Here is a 23,470-nt window from a genome sequence, read left to right on the forward strand (position 1 = left end):
CCTGCCAGGACAAGACGCCCCGTGGGGAGGGCACGCCCCTGCTCTGCCCCTCTCCCTCCGGGTCAGGCTCATCTCTGCTGGACGCATATTCCTAGGCAGGCAACCTGAGCAGGCTCCACCTCTCCACGGTCTCCACGTCTGCTACAGATTTGTATTATCTTTATTGTCTGAAAAAAATACAAGTGCCGCGGTGCCTTGACTCGGTCAGCGGGGCTCACTGATGTGAGGCCATCAAGCTGCAGGTTCCCCGGAGCTCCAGAGCGGTCTCCAGAAGCTCGCTGGTAGACAGGACGGGCGCGTCTGACACCTGCAGGTTTTCACAGCCCAGAACGAGCGGCGGGAACCACGAGCTGAGCTCCCAGCTAAACGCAGGCATGAGATCCAGGCTGAGCTTCTCCCGGGTCCGGACTGGTTCTTCCACGAGGATGAGTTTCCCCGTCACTAACGGGGCAAAGTTAGAAAACGCACAGGGAGAGGGGCGCCTGGGTGGCGCAGTCGGTTAAGCGTCCGACTTCAGCCAGGTCACGATCTCGCAGTCCGTGAGTTCGAGCCCCGCGTCAGGCTCTGGGCTGATGGCTCAGAGCCTGGAGCCTGTTTCCGATTCTGTGTCTCCCTCTCTCTCTGCCCCTCCCCCGTTCATGCTATGTCTCTCTCTGTCCCAAAAATAAATAAAAAACGTTGGAAAAAAAAAAATTTAAAAAAAAAAAAAAAGAAAACGCACAGGGAGATACGGGGCCCGTCAGGCACCCAACACCGCCCCCACCCTCACCCTCACTGGCGGAACCAGCTCGTCTGGGGCAAGGACCACACAGGGAATCCAGCATTTACACCCTGCGGCGAACACCTGCTGTGCCCAGTGCTTCCCTGATGGTGCCGCAGCTCCAAAGAGGGAGGTCGTGTGTGCTCAAGAATGTGCCCCTTAACCCTGGGAGCAGAGACCCCTTCACAATCGGAAAGAAGTTATGGATTCCGGCATCAGACCACGTACTTAAACACCCACACATCACTGCACCCGCGCGTTCTCTCAGCAACCCCCAAGGCCCATCTCCAGCTGCTGTGGCCCCCCCCCATCTCCGACCCTCCCCACCTCTGTCCACCCCCTCCCCATCTCTCACCCCCTCCTCTCCGAAGTCCCTTCTTCCACCCCCTCCCTCTGTCCCCAACCCCCCACCCCCGCCTTCAGCCCCACGTTGGGAATCCTGGCACCCGGTAATCCTGGCACCTGGTGAGGTGGGTTCACCACCCAGCCACGCATCAGATGGCCCTTTCCCAGGTGGGGGCACCTGTTCCCTGCCGAGACCCCGAGGGACCTGCCTGTGACCTGTTTCCTTTTCGGAGGCCTCATCCGGGCCTTCCTGCTCAAGGAAGTGGACGCAGAGGCCAGTGTCCAGATGGCAGAGGACAGCCTCTCCTGGAAGGGGACGCTCCGTGGGTTCGGAGAATCCCGTTCGCTCGGCGCAGGCCCTAGGGCCAGTCCAGGGCTCCGGGCAGCCCCTCCACCCGGGCATCGGGGGCACTCACCAAGAGCAGGCACTGAACCAGGATCCCTCTCTGGGGGACGCAGCGGCGGTGGCTGACCTCGGTCGGAGCGAGGCAACACCTGCTCTGGCACTCGTCGTCCTTGGTGCAGTGGCTCCCGTTGGGCTGGGGACACAGAGCCGGAGCCTGGTGCCCGCCTCCCGCCCTGGCCCCGGCCCTCCCTGCCGCGGCCCGGCCGCCGGCTCACCTTGCGCCAAGGCTGACACTGCAGGAAGATGGTCATAGATCTGCAGGTCAGCTCGGAGCTGGAGACGCTGAGCACACAGCAGCGGCTCTGGCATTCGGAGTGCTCGGAGCAGGCGTGGCCGTTCGGCTGCTGGCCGCCGGAGGGGAGACCCCGTTCTCTCCGCCGGCCCCCTGCCCCCTCGGCGGCCAGCTCTGGGCGGCAGCGGGACCCTCCTCCTCCTGGTGCCGGCCAGCCCGCTCGGATGCCTTCTGCCGGGCCCGGCCCTGGAGGGAGCCGGTCTGGGTGGTGCAGAGCGTCTGTGACTCCAGGCTGCTGGGGACACAGCAGTGGCTCGGGCCCTCCAGGCGATCCTCACGGGCCTGGCATCCCCTGCAGACCCAGCGCCCAGTAGGGCTTCTTGATTTAGGAACACCCTCCCCTCCTTTCTGCTTCCCTTCCAAGTTCCCGAATGTCCCAGACCTGGTGGGGCTGATGGCGGGGGGAGCCAGCGGAAAGGGAGGGGAAGAGGACTAACATGGTCTGTGTGGTGAGCCACAGGGACGGAAGGTAAACCAAGGCACAGAGGACGAGAGGAGGAGCAGCGGAGCGGGGAGGGGAAGAGCTGCCACGGACTCTCACAGCTTCTACGGGCCCAGGAGGGCAGGGCCGGGTCACAGGCGGGCAGGAGCCGCGGCTGGCCCTCACCCCGGTCCTGGCCCGGCCGGCCGCTGGAGGCCCCCTGCTCCTGAGGCCTTTGATGGAAGTTCTCAAGCTTCGGGTCGCAACACCCCTTTGCAAACTCAGCAAACTGCTGAGGCCCCAGAGCTGTTGTTGGTGTGGGTCCCTCGTAACGACTTTTCCCGCGGCGGGTACTCAGAGTTTTACGTACTTGTGTGTAAACTTGGTTAAAAATAGGAACTCCAGCCCGTGTTCACCTACAGAACAGCTTCTTATGAAACACAAGTCTATTTTCCAAAGCAAAGCAGAACGTGCTGAACACGGAGTGGCCCCACCGGGCACCTGGCACAGCGCTACCTGCCTGGCTCCCCGGCCTGTGACCGTCATCGTCGAGGACCCTGCGGCCTGGGGGAGCCAGCGTCAGCCGTCCTGGGGGCCCAAACGCCCGGGGGGCCTTCTTTTCCAGAGAGCCCAGACAGGATTCGTGGGGGCAGACACCTGCGGAGAGGAGCCGGGAACACCCGGGAGCCCGAGTGGGGGCCACCTCCGCTGCGGCGGGGGGGGGGGGGGGGGGGGGGGGGAGGGGGGGGGTGCTTACCTTATGCAAATGGAACACGGTCTTGGGCCTCCAGGCCAAGGACACAGGCAGCAAGCAGAGCAGCAGCAGCAGACGCCTGGCGCACGCCATGGGGCTCCCGGCCTGTCAATGCCCCAGATGGTTCTCCCTGTCCCCCACGGCACCTGCGTGGGCACCCGCTTCCTTCCCCCCTTCCCCGTCTTCCTCTCGCAAAACAGGTTTTTTACAGTAACAGACATTTTCTGGAGCAGTTTTAGGGCTACAGAAGTTGCACAGAAAGTACGAAGAGTTCCCATACAGCCCCCTCCCCCCTGTTTCCCTAGTATTACGTCAGCGGATGCCGGGACATCGGCTACAGCTGGTCAGGTGATACAGGTACATTATTACGAGCTCCCGGGTTCACTGCCGGTGCGGGACGTTCTGCCGGTTGGACGAAGGCCACCACATTAACACACAGTATTTTCACTGCCCTCTGCCTGCTCAGCCTTGCCCATGAAACCCCGGCAACCATGGATCTTTTGGGGGTTCTTTTTTGGTCTCGTAGTTGTGCCTCGTGCCTTTTCCCCACTATCCTAGAGCTGGAACCGTCCAAGATGCAGCCTTTCCAGACTGGCTTCCTTCACCCACTTGATAGCAAATCCCTTTTTATCGCTGACTGGAAAATGAATTTTCAACACCCCTTTCTCCTGGGAAGGATCGTGCCCTGAGTTGAACAGGAGCCTCTCTGCTTGACGTCAGAGAGCACCCACGGGCTGTGCGACCCTCCTGTGAGTCCAGCTCCTATGCCCTCCCCCACCCCCCCACCCCCACCCCCACCCCGCCCCCCGCTGAGGCGGGCAGGCTGAGCCGTGAGCCCACGCCCTGCAGTTGGGGGAGCAGGCGTGGCAGCCCCCAGGCACGGGTGAGTCCTCCCGCCCCGCATGGGGAGGATGGCCAGGAGTCCCGGGTCAGCCTCAGATCCAAGCCTCAGCCGCCCCTGCCCTCGCGCAGGGTATTTGGCCGATTGTCTGGCTATTCATAAAGCTGATGGTTTGGCCTCCAACTTTGCCCCCCGTTCTTTTATCTTTTTTTTTCCCCAATATTTATTTATTTTGAGAGGTGGGGGAAGCGGCAAAGAGGGAGAGAGAGAGAGAATCCCAAACAGCTTCCGCATCATCAGCACAGAGCCTGATGCAGGGCTTGAATCCACGAACTGCAAGATCATAACGTGAGCCGAAATCAAGGGGCTTAACTGACAGACCAGCCCCGCCCCCCCTCCCCCCCGCAAGATGCCTCTTTTATTTTTTTTTTATTTTTTTTTTTTATTTTTTTTTTCAACGTTTTTTTATTTATTTTTGGGACAGAGACAGAGCATGAACGGGGGAGGGGCAGAGAGAGAGGGAGACACAGAATCGGAAACAGGCTCCAGGCTCCGAGCCGTCAGCCCAGAGCCTGACGCGGGGCTCGAACTCACGGACCGCGAGATCGTGACCTGGCTGAAGTCGGACGCTTAACCGACTGCGCCACCCAGGCGCCCCAATATTTTTTAAATTAAGTAATGGAGTACCTGGGAGGTTCAGTCCATTGAGCATCCAACTCTTTTCTCTTTTTTTTTTTTCTTTTTTTTTTTGAGAGAGAGAGAGCGGGTAGAGAGAGAGGGAGAGAGAGAATCCCAAGGAGGCTCCACACCATCAGTGCAGAGCCTGATGTGAGCCTTGGACTCACAAACTGTGAGGTCATGACCTGAGCCAAAATCAAGAGTTGGATGCCTGAAAGATGAGCCACCCAGGCGCCCCCGAGCATCCAACTCTTGATTTCGGCTCAGGTCATGACCCCGGGGGTTATGGGATTGAGCCCCGAGTCGGGCTCTGTGCTGGGCATGGAACCTGCTTCCGATCGTCTCTCTCCCTCTGCCCCTCTCTTCTGCCTGTGCTCTCTCTCTCTCCCTCAAAGTAAATAAATAAATAAATAAACAGATAAATAAAACAAAACTGAAGTGATATTCACAGAACATAAAGTTAACCATTTTTAAATTTTTATAAATTAAAAAAGAATTTTCAAATGTTTATTTTTGGGAGAGAGATAGAGACAGAGACAGAGCATGAGCGGGGGAGGGGTAGAGAGAGAGGGAGACACAGAATGCGAAGCAGGCTCCAGGCTCTGAGCCGTCCACACAGAGCCTGACGCGGGGCTCGAACCCATGAACAGTGAGATCATGACCTCAGCTGAGGTCCGAGGCTTAACCGATTGAGTCACCCAGGCGCCTCTATAACTTTTTGTAAAGTAAACAATTCAGGGGCCTTTAGGGCATTCCTAGCAGTGTGCAAGCACCACCTCTATCTGGTTCTAGAACATTCCATCATCCCACAGTACAAGCTAGACTCCTGTTCTAGAACCCTCCTCAAGTCTGTCTTCCCGCCCCATGGCCGTGCTCCCCTCCAGGACCACCAGCTCCCAGCCCAGGGTCCACGAGCCTCAGACTCAGTCCTGCCTTTGGTTTCCGTCCCAGGTGCTACAGGCCCTTTGGGGGTGGGGTGGGGGGGGGACGGCTGAGCCTCTCCGGGACCTTGCTGCCCATCTATGAGGTCAGTGGTGGCCTCTTGCTGTCCCATGTCGTGTCCCCTGAACCTCTGGTTTCCAGATGATTCCAGTGAAGATGTGCTCATCTTGCCCCTTTGTTCTTTTTTTTTTTTTTTTTTTTTTTTTTTTTAATTTTTTTTTTTTTCAACATTTTTTATTTATTTTTGGGACAGAGAGAGACAGAGCATGAACGGGGGAGGGGCAGAGAGAGAGGGAGACACAGAATCGGAAACAGGCTCCAGGCTCCGAGCCATCGGCCCAGAGCCTGACGCGGGGCTCGAACTCACGGACCGCGAGATCGTGACCTGGCTGAAGTCGGACGCTTAACCGACTGCGCCACCCAGGCGCCCCCTTGCCCCTTTGTTCTTTACTGGTGTCACTTGCCCCGCAAAGCACAGTGGAAACCTGTTTGTTGTCTCCTGGTCTGTTCAGGTCCCCAGGCCAGGAGCACCTCTGACCACAAGACAAGTCCTCCTGGGGCTGGAACTGAGAAACGCAGAAGGTCCCCAGGGAGAAAGGCAGACACACCGTGTCCTCGCGCTTGGGGTGACGCAGACGGACGAGGAGAGCCCAGGAGCTGGACAAAACAGTGGAGCCGCAGGGGACGGCCCAGGGACAGCCATTTCTGGGCAGGCTCCCGTGGGGAAGCTTGTGAGGAGGCGGGAGCCAGAGCCCATGGCAGGGTTGGGGTCAGGGAGCCAGCACGGGGGGCCCCCGAGGACTCTGTGTACCTCCTGCTCAAGTCACATTAACAGGAGCGCTAGCAGAACCGGTGAGGCTGGTATTTTCCAGAGCGCCTCCACACTTAACAGTCATTTGGCCTCCACAAAAATCTCCGGAAACGACCCGCTGCCCATGTGACATGTGAATCCCCGTGAAGACACGTTCAGCAACACAGGACACCTCAGGCCAAAGGAGGCTATCATCGTCTATCGGGTTTTTTGTTTTGTTTTGTTTTTGGAAAAAATAGCAAATCACAGCACACATCAGCTGAGTTTCGGGCTTTCTGTAATTTTATACTTAAATTTATCTGCAATCCGTTTAAGATAGTTCAGAAGTCACAAAAGCATTGCTAGACCATTTTGTTCCCAAGTTTTGCTAATTGGTTTCAAAAGAGGTACAGCACCATGAACACGGAGCCGTATTCTGATCTGCAGCCACAAAGAATGACAAAGACCACGGGAGAGGAGAGCAGAGGGAGGCTGCTGGGCGCAGCACGAGCAGCGCCAAAGCTCTTTTCACTTCTTACCTTCGGAAAGGCACTTCGAAGTCTATTTCAGCGTTCACGTGCTACCCGGTGTTTAAACGTTTTCCCCTCAAGAGCAGCAGCTGGCAGTCAGGACATACCTGTGCCGCGTGTGGCCCCAGATGCCGGCAGGTGTGATGTATGAGCTTGTGGGTTCCCTGCACGGCCCGCACGGCGGATGGGGATTGCGAGCGAAGCCTTCTGGGGTGGCCTCCGTGCGTTCCAGGGGCCGCTGAGGCCGCCCACCAGGCAGCTCCTGCCAGCAGCTCCCAGACCCCCAGGCCCTGGAGGCCACTGAACTTACGGAACATTCAGAAACAGCTCTTATGAGGTCGCCAAGTATCTCCCTGATGCAACCCAAGACCACCTTTTAGTCCTGGAAGACTGAACACACAGACGGACAAGGGCCGGACCATCTTTGAAAGTGGGACTCGGCCCCCGGGCCGCAGCAGCCAACCCGAAGCCAACTTCCATCTCTCAGCTGGCCCTCGGGGACCAGCACTGGGCCAGCGGCTGCAGCGTCCTCAAGTCAGGACCAGCCAACAATGCCCCCTGAGCAACCATGGGACACCCGTACCGGTCCGCTACGGCTGCATAACAAACACCGTGAGCGGGGTGGGTTCAACCACCGTTTGTTCCTCACAGTCCTGGAGGCTGGAGGTCCAGATCCGGGTTGGGTGGGGCTGTCCCTTCCAGGGCCCTTCTCCTGGGGTGTGGACACATCTCCCTGCGTCATGCTTACGCACTGGGCCGCGTTCCATTCTGCTGACCCTGGGCCTCTGTTCTCCTGATCTGTAAGCTCCATGAGCCAGCACTCGAGGGACAGTGGAAGGGCTGGGGGAACTCTTTTATATTTATATATATAAAGATTTTTTTTTTTTTTTTTTTTTCAACGTTTTTTATTTATTTTTGGGACAGAGAGAGACAGAGCATGAACGGGGGAGGGGCAGAGAGAGAGGGAGACACAGAATCGGAAACAGGCTCCAGGCTCCGAGCCATCAGCCCAGAGCCTGACGCGGGGCTCGAACTCACGGACCGCGAGATCGTGACCTGGTTGAAGTCGGACGCTTAACCGACTGCGCCACCCAGGCGCCCCAAAGATTTTTGAGAGAGAGAGAGAGAGAGAGAGAGAGACAGTGCAAGCAGGGGAGGGGCAAGAGAGAGGGGGACAGAGGATCTGAAGTGGGCTCTGTGCTGACAGCAGTCTGACACGGGGCTCGAACTCGCGAGCCACAAGATCAAGACCTGAGCTAAAGTCAACTGACTGACCCACCCAGGTGCCCCTGTGGGAACTCTTTCTGTCCCCTCACTGCAGGTCAAGGCTCCCAGATGCCCCTAAGCACATGTTCCAGAGAAATGACACTAGACAACGGAGTCGGATAAACATTCCCGAAAATAAATGGGCAAACCTGTAGCCACTGTATCAGTCTTGAAAGTCTTGCCTCCATATTACATCAAATATAAAGAATATGAGTAATACAACTATATGAAGGCTGGATTTAAATCACAACTTGAATATTTAAGAATTTAAAACTTGCCATGTTTTTTTGTACTTTGAACAGGGCAAAAAAAAACCTTTATGGTCTCTGATTTCTCATGGGCCCTTGAAAAGTTCACAGGCCGTTTATAAAACTGGGCCTGATGTGCCTGGTCAAACAGCCATGCCCCACAGACACCCGCTGTCCCCACAGAGCGGCTCCAGCCCATGCCGTCCACGGCAGCAACAAGGCCAGCAGCCAAGAGGTGGGCGCAGCCCAGGTGTCCAGGATGAAGGATAAACAGAACGTAGTCCATCCATACAATGACATGTAATTCACCTGAAAAAGGAGGGAAATCCTGACACGTGTCACAACCTGGCTGGGTGCGGAGGACATGATGCTGAGTGAAATAAGCCGGTCCCAGAAGGACAGACACTGCAGGCTTCCACTCGTAGGAAGGCCTTAGAGCAGCCAGATTCGTAGAAGCAGAGGGTAGAAGATGGGTACCGGGCGCTGGGCCGCCGTCAGCGTGGAGCGGGACAGAGCGTCAGTCTCGGAGGGCGAGACAGTGCTGGACGTGGACGGTGGGCCCCGGCAGGGCGGTGCGGGGGTACCTGGTGCCCCTGAACTGTGACCGTTACGGTGTTTACAATGGGAAAAATTTTATGTGTATCTCACTGCCGTAAATCAAAGGCTACCAGCACTGCTCAGAGGCCTGGGAGGCCCTGAGGCGTAGCTGTTCCTGAACTTGGAAGAACAGGGCATTCACAGCCCCTGCTTATTCTTAAATATTCTTTTATTAATGCAGTCTCTTTCCTTGGATATTTGTGTATAAATCTCTCAGAGCAGACATCTTTCCACAGTCTTTCCTTCCAAACCTCAACACCAAAATATGATTCCATAGTATTTCAATCTGGCAAATAAAAGCTTGATGCCAGGGGTGCCTGGGGGGCTCAGTCAGTTGTGTCCGGCTTCAGCTCAGGTCAAGATCTCACGGTCCGTGGGTTCGAGCCCCGCGTCAGGCTCTGTGCTGACAGCTCAGAGCCTGGAGCCTGCTTCGGATTCTGTGTCTCCCTTTCTCTCTCTGCCCCTCCCCCTCCCCCGCTGTGATCTCTCTCTCTCTCTCTCTCTCTGTGTCAAAAATAAACTTATTTAAAAAAAGCTTGATGTCAAATCTTGCCAGAAATCACAGACGCCAATAAATTATTCCCTGAACTGTGGCTCCCATATTTCGAGCACGAACCCCTCACACTGGGGCCTTACCCGCCCTGCCTCCTTTGCCACCTCCAAGGAAAGGCAGTGTGGCCCGGACCGGGGCAGTCGGCCCAGGGCAGCAGCCTCTGCACGCTTACACACAGGGAAGCAGACCACACGGGCAAATGCGTGAAGCTGGACAGTGCTCGCAGAAAATCTCTCCCTGGCCGCTGATAACTGCTCAAGTGTTCAGTGCTCCTACCTTTCTATCGTGGGCTCCACCTGCCCCTCTGTAAGGGAGACCGGCCAAGCCGTAACTCCAGAACAGACTCCAGCCCCCAAGGGAGAATCCACAGGACCTGGGCAAAGCGCCACAGACTCACCAGGGCAAGGCCCACCTTCCTCTCCTACCTCCTTCCTGGCCCCACCTTCCAGCTGACCAGAGTCTCCCCCCTCTGCAGGAAGGACCGGATGGAAGCAGACGAGGCCGGGCCACACGGGAGCCCAGGAAGCTTGACCACAGCTGCTGCAGGCCAACCGGCCAGACAGCCAGCACTGGGTCAGTGGCTGTGGCTTCCCCAGTCTTTCCCCTCTTCCGACTCAGGACCAAATATGCCTTTAACCGATCTAGTGGGATGCTCGCGCCCCCCCCCCCCAAGTCCCCTGGGGGCACCTGCACCAGCCTCGCACCACCAGCCTCCCCACACACCTGCCTGTGGGTGGCCGGATGCCAAGCAGGGGTTTGTTCTCATCGGGGGTGGTCTTCGTTTCTCTCTGCGGAGGTCGTTCATTCAGTAAACATGTATTTACTCACTGTTGACTATATGCGAGGCTCTGCCCAGGGAAAGATTGCGTGTGCCCGCCCCTCCTTGCCCCCAAGAGTGCTTGGTCTAGTTTGGGAAATGGTCGTGTCAACAAAGAGATGAGGCAGAAGGAGGTGGGTGGATTTAGAGCGAGGAGGGGGCGTCGGGAGCTGGGACGGTTAGCGGTTAGCGAGCGGCCCCTGGCGGCGGGTGGGCGGCCGCGTCTGGACCTGCAGCCGGCGGGAAGCGCTTCAGGACGCGGGGCGGGGGCGGGGCTGGCGCAGGAATGAGGGGCAGGCGGGGGCGGGGGGCTGGCGAGAAACCCAGAGCGACCCCGGCCCGTCGCGACTGGGGTGTCGGGGACCCGCGTTCGCGCAGCGTTAACAACGCGCGCCAGAGTTCGGTGGCCTGAAAGGGCAGTTGGTCACATCATCTCTCGGGGCGTGTGGGTTGGCCGGGCGCACGGCAGGGGCCCTGCGGAGTCTGAGCGGCTCTGCGACCCAGCCCGGGAATCGGGCCACGAGCAGAGGGAGCCCCGGAGGCAGCGGCGGAGACGCAGGCGTGGCCGGGGGTCCTCCGGGGGGCAGCTGCGGGGTCGAGGGGAGCAGAGTGGGGGCTGGTAATGGGTCTGGGGTTTCCTTCAGAAGCGGTGTTCTAAATTAGATTGTGATGTTTGTACCACCGTGTGAATATACTAGAAACAATGAAATCCGTACTCCAAATGGGTAAATTGCATGGCGTGTGAATTTTATCTCAATGAAGCTGTTTAGAAAAGGAAATCTAGGGGCGCCTGGTGGCTCAGTCGGTCGAGCGTCCGACTTCAGCCAGGTCACGATCTCGCGGTCTGTGAGTTCGAGCCCCGCGTCGGGCTCTGTGCTGACAGCACAGAGCCTGGAGGCCTGTTCAGATTCTGTGTCTCCCTCTCTCTAACCCTCCCCTGTTCATGCTCTGTCTCTCCCTGTCTCAAAAATAAATAAAAAACGTTAAAAAAAAGAAAAAAAAGAAAGGAAATCTAATTTTATTTTTATTTGGGACTTTTACTTATAACTAGCTGTTTTGTTTTTACATTGTTATTTACAGATATGTTTATTCTATTCTTGCCGTAGAGTAATATTTCCGGTTAACCAAACGTTTTAAAATTCAGTTGAATAACTTTATTTTTTCACTTGTAAAAGGCATTTTTAAGTAAAAACAACAACAACAAAAACTATTATGAGACTCACTCCTAAGACTAATTTCTTTAACGTCTTTGAAAGTTTCATGCAGATTATAAATTTAAAAAATATTTTAAAATTCTTTTTAATGTTTATTTTGAGAGAGAGAGACAGAGACAGAACAGGAGTAGGGGAGGAGCAGAGAGGGAGACAGAATCTGAAGCAGGCTCCAGACTCTGAGCTGTCAGCACAGACCCCGATGCGGGGCTCGAACTCGTGAACCACAAGATCACGACCTGAGCCGAAGTCCGAGGCTTAATCAAGTGAGCCACCCAGATGCCCCTCAAATTATAAATTTTAATGGACACCGTGGCTGTCCTTAAAAATTCCGTGGTTAGGGTCTACACTGGTTTTCTCCCAGCCTGGAGAGTTTGCCTGGTGTTTTCATTTGATTTTTTTTTAATGTTTATTTTTGAGAGGGAGAGAGAGAGGGCAAGCTTGTGAGGGGCAGAGAGAATCCCAAGTAGGCTCCACACTGTCGGTGCAGAGCCTGATGTGGGGGCTCGAACCCACAAGCCGCGAGATCATGACCTGAACTGAAATCAAGAGTCCCACGCTTGGGGCACCTGGGTGGCTCAGTCCGCTATGCGTGCAAGTTCACCTCTGGCCATGATCTTGGGGTTTGCGGGTTTGAGCCCCGCATCCGGCTCTCAGCTGTCAGCGCAGAGCCTGCTTCCGATCCTCTGTCTGCGCCCCCGCCCACTCTTCCTCTCCCCCGCTTGTTCTCTCTCAAAATAAATAAATAAACTGAAAAAAAAAAAAAAAGGTTAATTAGATGCTAAATGAATTTCACCTAAATAAAGCTGCAAGAAACGTGTCATTTTGTGAAATACCAAAATAACGAAATGGGGTGAAGATATGAAAGGGCTCAAAAAAACCCACAACCGCTTCGGTTTGCAAAGAAAGCGGAAATGGACTGAAGCGGATACAAGCAGTTAGGGGCCTCAGCCCAAGTCCAGGACAGACGCCAGGGCTGGGCGGCTGCGTGGAGGAGGGGCGAGAACTGACGGCTCAGAGCGCGCCCGTGGCTCAAGCAAAGGGGCCGTCTGGGCAAAGGAAAGGACCCAGGTTTGTGCGAGCCTGGCGGGGGCGGGCGGCCGGGGGTCTCTGCCGAGCTGCGGGGAATCCAGGACTGCCCTTCGGAAATCCCCTCCTTAGACACCTAACCCCCCACGGTGTTCGAAGTCAGGGCACTGGACACAGGGACAGCCCCTCGGGGTCAGGGCGCGCCGCCGTCAGACGCCGCCGGAGACGCCAGGAGGCCTGCGGAGCCTCGCCAGGTCTTCCTCCCGCGTCTCAACAATGTCCCCGCGGCTCCGTGTCCCACCCCAGGGACGTGCGGGCCCCCGGGGCGGGTGGGGCGAAGGCCGCCGCCCGCGCCATGCCCGCGCCGGGCCCACCTGGAGACACCTGCCAGGTGCGCCCCCGCGCGCCCCAGGGCCGCGCGGCCCGGCGGGGGTGAGGGGCGGGGCGCGCGAGGCCACGCCCCGGGGCGGCGCCGCGGGGCTCCCCTACCCGCGCCCCGAGCCCGCAGGGTGCGCCCGCGTCGCGCCCCGGGCGGAGCTCCGGGCCATGGCGGCCGCCGAGCCCAAGCCCCCCGCGGGGGCGGCCGCGGCCGGGCGCCTGGCCCGAGGCTGCTGGTCCGCGTTCTGGGACTACGAGACGCCCAAGGTGATCGTGGTGAAGAACCGGCGCCTGGGCGTCGTGTACCGCGCGGTGCAGCTCCTCATCCTGCTCTACTTCGTGTGGTGGGTGCGGCGCGGCCGGGGGGCGCGGGGCCTCGGGGCCCCCGGGAGGCGGCGGCCGGCGGGGGGAGGGTCCCGGGTCGCCTGCAGCGCGGCCCTGCCCGTCCCGCAGGTACGTGTTCATCGTGCAGAAGAGCTACCAGGACAGCGAGACGGGCCCCGAGAGCTCCGTCATTACCAAGGTCAAGGGCATCACCTTCTCCGAGAGCAAAGTGTGGGACGTGGAGGAGTACGTGAAGCCCCCCGAGGTGCGCCTGCCCGCCCCGCCCGCGGCCGCGCACCCCGGGACGGGACCGACCATCCCCTCTCCCTGAGCCTCGGCCGACCATCCCCTCTTTCTGAGCCCAGGGAGGCAGCGTGTTCAGCATCATCACCAGGATCGAGGTCACACCCTCGCAGACCCTCGGAACCTGCCCGGAGGTGAGGCCTGGTGGAGGGCAGAGCTGGGGCAGAGGGAGGGGCCCTGCCTGCCTGGTCAGCTTGCCCCAGAAGGCTCGGGGCCCCTGACCCAGGCGGCTCCTCCCTAGAGCGTGAGGGTTAGCAACGCCTCCTGTGACACAGACGAGGACTGCGTGGCGGAACAGCTGGACATGCTGGGAAGTGGTCAGTGCGCGCCGGCTGGGGGTGGGGTGGGGCGGCGCCCCTCGCCCCCTGAGCGTCCATCTGCCCGCAGGCCTGCGGACCGGGCGCTGCGTACCCTACTACCAAGGGTCGGCCAAGACCTGCGAGGTGTGGGGCTGGTGCCCGGTGGAAGACGGGGCGTCGGTCAGGTGCGCACGCCCAGTGACCCCACCTAGCCGGGACGCAGCTGACACCCCAGCACGACTCTATTTTGCTCCTTTCTCTCCTCACTGGCCAGGACTGGGGATGTACCGGGGAGGGGTTCGGGGTGGGGGAGACTAAACACACCCAGTCTGTGCCTCCTCAGCCAATTTCTCGGCAAGATGGCTCCGAATTTCACCATCCTCATCAAGAACAGCATCCACTACCCTAAATTCCAGTTCTCCAAGTAAGAGCCACCAGGCTGTGGTGACCACGGGTCGGGATGGGAGCTACGTCCTGGGAATGTGGCGTTTGTGGGTTACAGAGCTTCTGCCCCCTTGCCACCTGACGTGGCTGGGCCCTGTCCTCAGAGGCAACATCGAGCCCCGGAAGGACGGCTACCTGAAACGCTGCACGTTCGATGAGGTCTCCGACCCCTACTGTCCCATTTTCAAGCTGGGCTTCATTGTGGAACAGGCAGGGGAAAACTTCACGGAGCTCGCACACACGGTGAGGCGGGCAGCCGAGGGAGTGGGCGGGCCAGCTCTCCTCCAGGTGCTGGCTCCTAGCTGCAAACGGAGGGTCTCCACTACAGCCAGCCCCCTTTGCGGTCTTGGCCAACCCTGGCCCTGTTCGGGCAAAGGAAAGAGAAACACAGTCGGCCAACCGGTCTGGGCATGCATGGCTGCTGCTAAATTATTGACTCCTGGTCGCACGGCTGGCCACCAGCATACCCCCGTGCTTCAGAAGCAGGGCGCTCGCCAGGCACTCCTGGCTCTCAGCCCTGAGCGGCCCGAGGTGTCCCAAGATGAGCGCCCCGTGCACAGGCCCAGGGCAGGACCCACGGCTCTTGGGGGTCCTTTCTGTGGCCTCCCTGACACCCATCCCTGTGCCCACTTCTGGGCAGGGTGGTGTCATCGGGGTCATTATCAACTGGGACTGTGACCTGGACCTGTCAGCGTCAAAGTGCAACCCCAAGTATTCTTTCCGGAGGCTTGACCCCAAGCACGTCCCGGCCTCGTCTGGCTACAACTTCAGGTACCTTGGCCTTGGGACGCCTGGGTCCTCATCTGCCCAGGCTGTGGTGGCTCTAAAAGAACAGGGCAGGGGCTCCAAGGTCCAGGGGAGCTTCCCATCTTGGGCGATGGGCGGGCACCCGCCACCGTGCTCCTCAGGGTCATGCCGTCCCAGGTTTGCCAAGTATTACAAGGTAGACGGCAGCGCCACCCGCACGCTCATCAAGGCCTATGGGATCCGCATCGACGTCATTGTGCATGGACAGGTAGGCCAGCCTGCTTTGCCCAGGGCCCAGCTGGCATGGCCTCATCTCCCCCACCCTCCCTTGAGCCCCACCTGCCCCGGACCCAACAACCATCTAAGGCAGCCTCCTCTCCCCAGGCAGGGAAGTTCAGCCTGATTCCCACCATCATTAATCTGGCCACAGCACTGACCTCCATCGGGGTGGTAAGGAAATGCAGGCTGGGCATAGGGGGCTTGGGTGGGGGGGGGGGGGTCTCCTGGGCCCTCACGTGTCGGTCTTGCTGGCCCAGGGCTCCTTCCTGTGTGACTGGATCTTGCTGACGTTCATGAACAAAAACAAGGTGTACAGCCATAAGAAATTCGACAAGGTGTGCACACCCAGGCGCTCCTCTGGTAGCTGGCCTGTGACTCTGGCTCTTGTTTTGGGCCAGGCTCCTCCCCCACCCTGTCCCTGCTCTGCAGACCCAGGCCAGTCCCTGGCCGCCCCGCCCCCATGGCCTTGCCCTGCCTCTGCCCCTTCTGAGCAGACTGTGGGACCAGAGTTGTGTGCCTCCGAGCCTTCCCGGCAGGACTCCACACTCACGGACCCCCGAGGTTTGGCCCAGCTCTGAGCCCACCACATGCTTTCCATCATGCTGTGTCCAAGGCGGGCCTGATGGGGTCCTGAAGTCTGGTCCCGAGACCAAGCCGCCAGCTCCCCTGGGCCCTGCCCATGCACCTCAACACGCTCTGAGAAGCTGGGAACGAAAAGACACCCCCCCCCCCCCCCCCCCGCGCAACCGGGCAGTGGGCGGGCACGAAGTGGGTGGCACCGGATCCTGGCTGGCCCCCCAACGTCCCCGGGGCCTGGAGGAAGGGGTAAACTCCTGCCGCCGCCTCCTCCCTAGCTGACCTCCTCACAAACTTCTCACCCCTCCCCACCCAGACCCTTTGCTTGCTTCATAGCCAAGAAGTCACATACCCAGAGTCCAATAAACCTGTGTCCAGAACCTCTGGCCTCATTTTTTGGGAGAAGCATCTTGAGGTCCTGAAGACATAGGCAGTAGAGGGTCCTCGCGCATGGGAGCTGTGGGTGCCTCTGGTCTGTCCTCTAATCAGCCTGGGTACAGACTGCATGTTGTATCCAAGCAGGGGGACAGGCAGAGACTGGGTGCATGAGGAACCCAGCACCTGCCCTTCAGTCAGCTTGCTTACCAACCTCCTGGGGTGGGGAGGGGGGTGATCCCAGACCCACCCTCAAAACATGTGAAAGGATGGGGACTCTGGAGGAAGGAAGACAAGGGGTAGGTGAGGGAACTTGAAACAAGGACCCAGGCGGGGCGAGAAGTTGGTGCTGAGAGAGGGGGATGGTCACGGGTGAGGTTGAGGGAGAGCACAAGCCAGCAGATAACTAGTTACCACACCCTCAGATGCCACAATGGTCATTATATTCATCGGCGCTGCCTGGTGCCTGTCTGGCCAGGCCCCCCCTCCCCCAGGGGCTGCCAGAACTTGGCTGGGTGGCGGTTCCCCTAGCAACACGGATGGTGAGCACACAGGTCTACGGCAGCACATGCTGTGCTTTGCACACTCCCTCAGCCAGGATCCCTCTTCCGAGGTTGAGCGATAGCTCGGGGGGGTCCCCCATGTCCAAATCATGCTGGCAGGTGGCCAGAGCTGGCCATCTCACCTGCCCACACCCAACAGGGGGGCCAGCAACAGCACACACCTGAGAAGCACCCCCCTCCCCCCCCCCCCCCCCCCCCCCCGCCGCCACCTTGAGGTGAGGATTCCTCAGTCACCCAAATGCCTGCAATACCGTGTCTGGCTCCCTGATGTCCAGTTTTGGAGAAACTGGCTTTTCCAGTTAGGCCTGGGCTGCAGCTCAAGAACCATGGCCAGGGGTTCAGGTTTCCCATTCCCAAGCACGAGTGTGACCCCAGGACCCTTTGCTGTCCCAAATGCTCCAATCCCTAAACTGGCCTCTGAGGGACCCACCCGGCACTCTCTGGCCCTGTTGTAAGGACAGGGAGTGGTATGCAGGCCCCCAGCCCCTCCCCTCTCCTCTCCCGGGACATCTCTGCTCTCTGCTGCACTTCCAGGAAGCCTAGTTAGCTCTCCTCCCCATCCCAGCCCTAATTTGATTTGATCTCCATCTGGGGGCTGATGCAGGCTCTGTCCACCTTCCAGCCAGTGTCAGGTTTCTCGTGGCCACAGGGCCTGGGCACACCCGGAGCACAGGACCCGGGAGCCAATGCAGCCAGTTGCAACAGAGGTCTTTTTTCTGTCCTCGCACAAACACGTGTAAAAATTTTCAGGAATGCAAAATCCAAAGAGTAAAACTGAAGTTAAAGTGTAAAATACCAGGAGATACTTGGAGAAGTCAGGCAGCGATGATGAACTCGAGCCAGGCCCCAGAGCGGACGCTGGCCCACGGCTTCCGTACGGCCTCCCTGGAGGCTGCCCATTTGGGGTCTGAGTTTATGATTCAGTTAGCCTGTGTGTTGCCTTGCCAACCTGGCCGTTCTTCTTTTTCCACTTCCAGTCTCATTTAGTTAAAAATGAAATGTGAGGCGCCTGGTGGCTCGACTCTTGATTTTGGCTCAGGTCATGATTCCAGGGTTGTGGGGTCGAGTTCCGTCAGCGGGGAGCACGGAGCCTGCTTAAAATTCTGTCTTTCATCCTCTGCCCCTCCCCCACCCCGCTCACGCTTCCTCTCTAAAATAAAAAAATAAAACCTAACTACTAAAATGAAGTGTGGAGTTGGGTCTTTTGTGCTGGGGCAGGTGACGACAGAGGGACCAGCTCAGCAAAGTCTTCCTGAGGTCACTGGGACGCAGACTCCCCTCTCTGGGCCTCCCCCCCTTTTCCAGCCCCACCACAGGGTCAGCAAAGAGTGAGGTCCCACATCTCCGCGCTGCACCGGCTCTCTGAAGAAACTGGTGGCAAGTGTCCAGGTTTAAAGGGGCCATGGTCCCGACTGACCCTCTCTGCAGGTGAGGGCCGCTGACCCTGGGCGTGCATGCCCCGTGTGGCCCCTGGAGGACGGGCAGGCCCGCAAGGGTCGGAGGTCTTGGACTCTGAAGCTAAAAAGCCAGAGCAGAACCGCTAGAAGCCCAACAAAATTGCTGCTGCCGTTTTATTCCCGTCTCTTCCCCCGACCAGATCCCTCAAACCGGAAGGAAAAAACCGACTGTCTTGCATGTGAAGGATTTCCCTATAAACCCAAGTGCTAACAGATGACGTTAAAGCCTGTGACAAACACGTGCATCCTCCCACCCATGCGCGGCAGTCTGAGCCCGGTGCTCGTGTCTGTCCCCACCCCCACCTGCAGGTTCAGAGGGCAAGGGTGCCACACCCGATTCCAGATCTCGCTGCTGCAGGCAAGGTGACTGCCATGATGCGGGCCCCACTCCTGCAGACCCTAGACTGACCAGGAAGTCTCCAGACAAGAAGCCTAAGTCCTGGGAACTCATTGTGGGAAAGATGTCCAGGTCCCCTCAGGGTTTGGCTCCGGATTCCCTGGAACAGGCCCACATCCTGCTGGCATCCAGCTATGAGACCGTCTCCGCGGTCACAAGTGATGAGAAACAAGGGCTGCAAACCCCACTAGTCATCACCAGACAGAAGACCTCCTCAACAGCAGAGGAGAGAGTGACAGAGCGGGACCGCAGGGAGGGCTGTCCACTCAGCAGGAACCGCCCTGGAGACCCCTCTCAGGCCAACAGTGGGCTGCCCTGACCACAGCTGGCGGCCTAGGCAGCCCCAGGTGGAGCCACCTCCTGCTCTGGCTGGCTCGTGCTTCTCTAGGTGACCTGCTCCTTTTCCTCGGTGCTCCGTCCTAGCCAGGGTCACAAATCTGGAAGTCAGGGCAGGGAATGGGGTCGCCGCTTGACTCGCTAATGGCCCAGCTGAAGGTTCTTCTGCAGCAGCCACTCCAGGGTCTCCATGAGGTACGACATGCCATAGTGCTGGGCGATGTTCTGGAAGATTCTAATCTGGTCCATGAAGACCTGCAGAAATGACCAGAGGAGGCACAGGGATGCAAGGCATAGGCTCGGGAGTGTAGGGAGAGAGGCAGATGGCAGAGACCAGAAAGGGCAAACGGGACGGTGGGGGGGCAGCCAGGCCAGCCGTGGGACCCCCACCTTGGTGCGGATGGTGAGGGCGAAGTCCCCGGCACAGCTGCAGTACACAGGCATGTTGGTCTCCTTCACACCCCGGCACTTGAGGCAGATCTGCAACGAGGAGCAGCCCTGGTCACCAGTGTCCCCTTCTGGGCCTGTGGTGGCCAGTGGTAGCCAAGAGCTCGGCATGCCCACCCACCCGACCGCACCCCCTCCACCCCATGGCCTTCAGCTCAACCAGGAAAGACCGATACTTTGTAACGGGATTTATCCAAACATGCCAGCTGCTCCCTAACACCCTCCCAGGGGGGCGGACGGCACTGCACCCTTGCCTCTGAGTCCCAGGGACCTCACCCCTGTGCCTTCCTTGGGTCTCCCTATTCCATCAGAGCAGATGTGGGCTGTTCCCTGCCCGGGCCCCGACACCCCTTCACATCCTCTCATCAAGAACACCCCTCTATCTAATGCTGACAACGTCCCTGTTTCTCTCTCTCTTCCCTGTTTGTTGTCTTTACACTTGCCATGACTCTCACACTCCATTCTGCTCACCAGCTACCCTCTTCCGTTCCAACAAAAGGTGCATGGATCCAGCACCCGCCCCTGCAGGGGCCCCAGAGATGTGTGACAAGGAGTCAAGAGGAGCCCTGATCCAAGGGCCGGCCACCTCAGAGCACTGAGTCGGGACTTGAGAACTGTGCACACCTGTGGCTTCTCGGGGTGCAAATCGCTCATCAGGAAGCCCTCTGCCCACTGGAGAGGGGGCTGGGGTGGAGTCCCCCACGCCAGGCCTGCCACTCACCAGGTCCTGCAGAGTGAAGGCCATCAGTTTCTTCTGCACGGCTTCCACCAGGGCCATCTCAATGACTGATGAGTCATAGGCAACCAGGCAGTTGGAGCAGAGCCACTGAGGCAGCACAGCCCCGTCCTAGGCAGGGGAGGAGGGGGCCGGGTCAGCGGTCCGCCCAGCCTTCCTCGGCAGCCAGGGCTTCCCAGGGGCCGGGCAGGGACCGTGTGGAGCCAACTGGGGAGCCGGGGGGAGGAGGCTGCCGGCCCGCACGCACCACCGTCACCGCCACCGTCTATCAGGACACCGCACCGGCACACAGGAAAGGTGTCTGAGAGCCTCCCGGCCCCGCCCACCTGAGAGAAGGAGGGCTCTTTGCACAGGTCCAGGTCCCGGCAGAAGTTACAGCTGCGGCAGATGACCTCAGGGAGCACGTAGGAACGGCAGGGGTCTCGGAACTGGGCCTCCTCTGAGAACTCGCCAACGTCCACCAGGCGCAGCAGGTCCCGGTTCAGCTTGTTCACCTGGTTCGTGATGTTCGTGTCCAGAGACAGAACCTTCAAAGAACAGAGCATCAGTGACGGCCTCGTGGGCCGGTCTCCATCGGGAGCGGAAAAGCCTGCAGCGGACTCTTCAGGCTGCAGCTTCTCAGCACCGCGCCCTCCTTCTCCCGCTGGAAGTGAGGGGGGCTTCCTCAGTGCGGCCCTGCGAGCAGGTTTCCGTCAGCTCCGGGGGACGGGGGCACTACGTGCTCTTCCTGTCGTCCTTCCTGGCTCCCTCCTCCTCAAGGACAGGAAGTCCTAAATCTGCGGGGCCGCACGGTCTCATCGGCAGAGTGCGTGCTCCCAGCCCCGACGGTGGGGGTTCCCGTGCCAGCCCGGAGCCCGCTGGGAAGCCTGGCTCTCGTGGTGGTGCCTGCAGAACCACAGGTGAGGTGTCTCCTCCTTTTGTCCATAATGGAGAGGACAGGACAGGACGGACCTCTTTAGAGGTCCCTCCCACCCCTAAAACTACTGTCCCAGCTCAACACCAAGAACACCACAGAACCAAAGCCCTCTTAGAAGACATTTTTGGGAGAACTATTTATGGTCAGATTCGAAGCCCGCCACCCCATCCAGTGAGACAAGTAGATTTCGGCAAGCAGGTAAATTTGCAAGTATGTATAACGAGGAGCGACAGCCTGTTAGTATGAAGCTGTTTGCTTAAAACATATAGTTTATATATCTCCATTATAAAAAAAAAACTGGATTGAATTAAAGAGGAAAACAAAGAAAAAAAGATTTCACTGGTAAATTTACCAAAAATTAAGCAAAAAATAGTATTCTACGCAGTATCTTCCAGGAAACACAAAAGGGAAAACACTTCTAGCTCGTTTACGAGGCTATCATCATCCTGATACCAAAGACAGCACAAGAAAACAGCACACCAACCACCATCATGTGCACTCAAAAATCCTCAACAATACCAGCAAATTGAACCCACCAATGTATAAAAAGGATGATACGTCACAACCAAGCGCGATTTACTCCAAGAATACAAGCAAGGCTGGATTAATATTTAAAAATCAGTGTCATGTCCAGATGGCCATCAGACATATGAAAAGATGCTCAACATCACTCATCATTAGGGAAATACAAACCAAAATCACAATGACGTATCACCTCACAGCTGCCAGAATGGGCAAAATAAAAAAACACAAGACATAACAAATGTTGGTGAGGATGTGAAGAAAAGGGACTCTCTTACACTATCACTGGGAATGCAAACTGGTGTAGCCACTCTGGAGAATAGTATGGAAGTTCCTCAAAAAGTTAAAAATAAAATTACGCTATGATCCAACGATTCCGCTACTGAGTATTTACTCAAAGAATAAGCAAACACTAATTCAAAAAGATATAGGCACCCCTGTGTTTACTGCAGCATTTTTTACAATAGCCAACTTAGGAAGCAACCCAAATGTCCACTGATAAACGAATGGACAAAAAAGATGTGACACAAGATACAAATATCCATGTATCTCTATATATTAGCAGTGAACAACCGGAAACTGAAGTTTTAAAAAGTCAGTGCTATTACGATGGCACCAAACAGCCTGAAAACCTTAGGTGCAAATGTGTGTCATATTTATATGCTGAAAACCCCAAACACTGATGAAGAAAATCAGAGGCGACCTAAATAAATGGCAAGAGACAGTGGTTCATGAATCAGGAGTCTCAACACTAAGATGTTGTGGGTGCCCAGGTGGCTCAGTCAGTTAAGCGTTCATCGGACTCCTGATTTCAGCTCAGGTCATGATCGCATGTTCGTGAGTTTGAGTCCCACGTCGGGCTCTGCACTGACAGTGCAGAGCCTGCTTGGGATTCTCTCTCATCTGCCCCTCCCCTCCTTGTGCTTCTGCGCTCTCTCTCAAAATAAATAAATAAACATTAAAAAAACCCCAAGATGTTAATTCTCCCTAAGTTAATCTATAGATTAAAATGATTCTAGGGATACCTAGGTGGTTCAGTTGGTTGAGTGTCCAACTTCAGCACAAGTCATGATATCATGGTTTGTGGGTTCCAATCCACACAGAGCCCGCTTTATTTCTTCTGTGCCCCTCCTCTCCCTCTGTCCCCCTCTCCCTCTCTGCACCTCCCCAACTCGCGACCACGTGGAGGACCGCATGTACACTCTGTGTGTGCCATGAAAGGAGCCAGAACTAACCGGCCACATAATCCACAACATGGGATTCTGGAAGAGGTGGCCGTGCAAGGGCAGATCAGTGGTTCAGGAGTAGTTAGCTCAGGTGGAGACCGTTTGAACCTGCCCGCAGCACAGCCCCATCGCTCTGTGAAAGCTTGAACAACTCACTGCACAGACTGAATGTGACTGGGTCAACTTTAGAGAGTGCACGGACATCGGACAGACAGATCTGCGCGTGGCAGGGGTGGGTGCGATGTTTGCGGGACGGTGAAATGCCCTGCATCCTGCCTCTGCCACCACTCACAGAACACACACCCACAATGGTGAAATCTCACCGTACGTAAGCTATACCTGAGTAAAAATAAATTTAAAAAACCCTGGAGTCTAACAAAAGAATAAAATGGCAAACTAAACTATTTCTGCACCACAACCAGAAGTCACCTGATCCTGGAGCATCCTGTAACTGAATGCCCAGGAAAGTGCTCTCCGAGGGGTGACACCGGCACAGTCGCTATCTGGTAATATTATCCCATCGCTGACTCCGCCCGCCTTTCCCAGAAAGCATTTAGCATCCGAGCAAGCTCTCCTCTGTGATTTCACCACAGCCTGCTCATTGTGGGAGACTGTTCCTGGTCCCGGCCCTTGGCCCCACCAGATCCACAAGCACCGCCATTTCA

The 23,470-nt window shown here is 57.5% G+C and overlaps 3 protein-coding genes and 1 long non-coding RNA gene across 9 annotated transcripts in view; 2 read left to right on the forward strand and 2 right to left on the reverse strand.

The window, feature by feature from the left end:
• Positions 1-290: 290 nt before the first annotated feature.
• On the reverse strand, positions 291-10,533 carry LRCOL1 (leucine rich colipase like 1). 2 transcript variants are annotated; one of them, XR_009250641.1, is made up of 6 exons: positions 10,143-10,533; positions 3,290-3,380; positions 2,982-3,083; positions 1,727-2,640; positions 1,522-1,644; positions 291-441 (listed from the first exon to the last, which is right to left on the reverse strand). XR_009250641.1 is itself a non-coding variant. In XM_058691558.1 (6 exons), exons 3-6 carry the CDS (start codon positions 3,069-3,071, stop codon positions 439-441), a joined length of 528 nt encoding a protein of 175 aa, XP_058547541.1. In that variant the 5' UTR covers positions 3,072-3,083; positions 3,290-3,380; positions 10,143-10,528; the 3' UTR covers positions 291-438. The 2 variants fall into 2 exon arrangements, 1 of the variants encoding a protein (XP_058547541.1); XM_058691558.1 differs by having other exon boundaries at positions 1,727-2,038; positions 10,143-10,528.
• LOC131489541 (uncharacterized) lies at positions 6,707-10,250 on the forward strand. Its single transcript, XR_009250642.1, has 2 exons — positions 6,707-7,380; positions 9,899-10,250. It is a non-coding gene; the product is annotated as an uncharacterized LOC131489541 (long non-coding RNA).
• A 2,463-nt stretch (positions 10,534-12,996) lies between the features above and the next one.
• On the forward strand, positions 12,997-16,210 carry P2RX2 (purinergic receptor P2X 2). 4 transcript variants are annotated; one of them, XM_058691559.1, is made up of 11 exons: positions 12,999-13,202; positions 13,312-13,447; positions 13,548-13,619; positions 13,727-13,802; positions 13,873-13,969; positions 14,128-14,208; positions 14,333-14,471; positions 14,869-14,999; positions 15,153-15,243; positions 15,360-15,425; positions 15,512-16,210. In XM_058691559.1, exons 1-11 carry the CDS (start codon positions 13,027-13,029, stop codon positions 15,830-15,832), a joined length of 1,386 nt encoding a protein of 461 aa, XP_058547542.1. In that variant the 5' UTR covers positions 12,999-13,026; the 3' UTR covers positions 15,833-16,210. The 4 variants fall into 4 exon arrangements, with proteins under 4 accessions (XP_058547545.1, XP_058547542.1, XP_058547543.1 ...); XM_058691560.1 differs by lacking the exon at positions 15,360-15,425; XM_058691561.1 differs by lacking the exon at positions 15,153-15,243 and having other exon boundaries at positions 15,512-15,642.
• A 2,115-nt stretch (positions 16,211-18,325) lies between these two features.
• POLE (DNA polymerase epsilon, catalytic subunit) overlaps positions 18,326-23,470 on the reverse strand; it is a 45,556-nt gene continuing 40,411 nt past the window's right edge. For both annotated transcript variants that reach the window (XM_058691563.1, XM_058691564.1), the window contains exons 46-49: positions 20,468-20,668; positions 20,127-20,252; positions 19,349-19,438; positions 18,326-19,213 (exon numbers count right to left, since the gene is read on the reverse strand). In XM_058691563.1, coding sequence (XP_058547546.1) covers positions 19,100-19,213; positions 19,349-19,438; positions 20,127-20,252; positions 20,468-20,668 — 531 coding nt within the window. In that variant the 3' untranslated portion in view covers positions 18,326-19,099. The remainder of the gene's footprint in view (positions 19,214-19,348; positions 19,439-20,126; positions 20,253-20,467; positions 20,669-23,470) is intronic.

This window comes from Neofelis nebulosa, chromosome 11 (assembly GCF_028018385.1).
Source record: "Neofelis nebulosa isolate mNeoNeb1 chromosome 11, mNeoNeb1.pri, whole genome shotgun sequence".
Taxonomy (NCBI): Eukaryota; Metazoa; Chordata; class Mammalia; order Carnivora; family Felidae; genus Neofelis; species Neofelis nebulosa.

Bases quoted from the DNA above. Each gene is read 5' to 3' on its own strand.
- P2RX2 (XM_058691559.1), top strand. From the start codon at position 13,027: ATGGCGGCCGCCGAGCCCAAGCCCCCCGCGGGGGCGGCCGCGGCCGGG. The intron at 13,620-13,726 runs GTGAGGCCTGGT...GCTCCTCCCTAG, and splicing joins CCCTCGGAACCTGCCCGGAG to AGCGTGAGGGTTAGCAACGC. The intron at 15,244-15,359 runs GTAGGCCAGCCT...TCCTCTCCCCAG, and splicing joins ACGTCATTGTGCATGGACAG to GCAGGGAAGTTCAGCCTGAT.
- LRCOL1 (XM_058691558.1), bottom strand. From the start codon at position 3,071: ATGGCGTGCGCCAGGCGTCTGCTGCTGCTGCTCTGCTTGCTGCCTGTG. The intron at 2,039-2,981 runs GTAAGCACCCCC...CTGTGTCCCCAG, and splicing joins CCGTGTTCCATTTGCATAAG to CAGCCTGGAGTCACAGACGC. The intron at 1,645-1,726 runs GTGAGCCGGCGG...CTGTGTCCCCAG, and splicing joins AGTGTCAGCCTTGGCGCAAG to CCCAACGGGAGCCACTGCAC.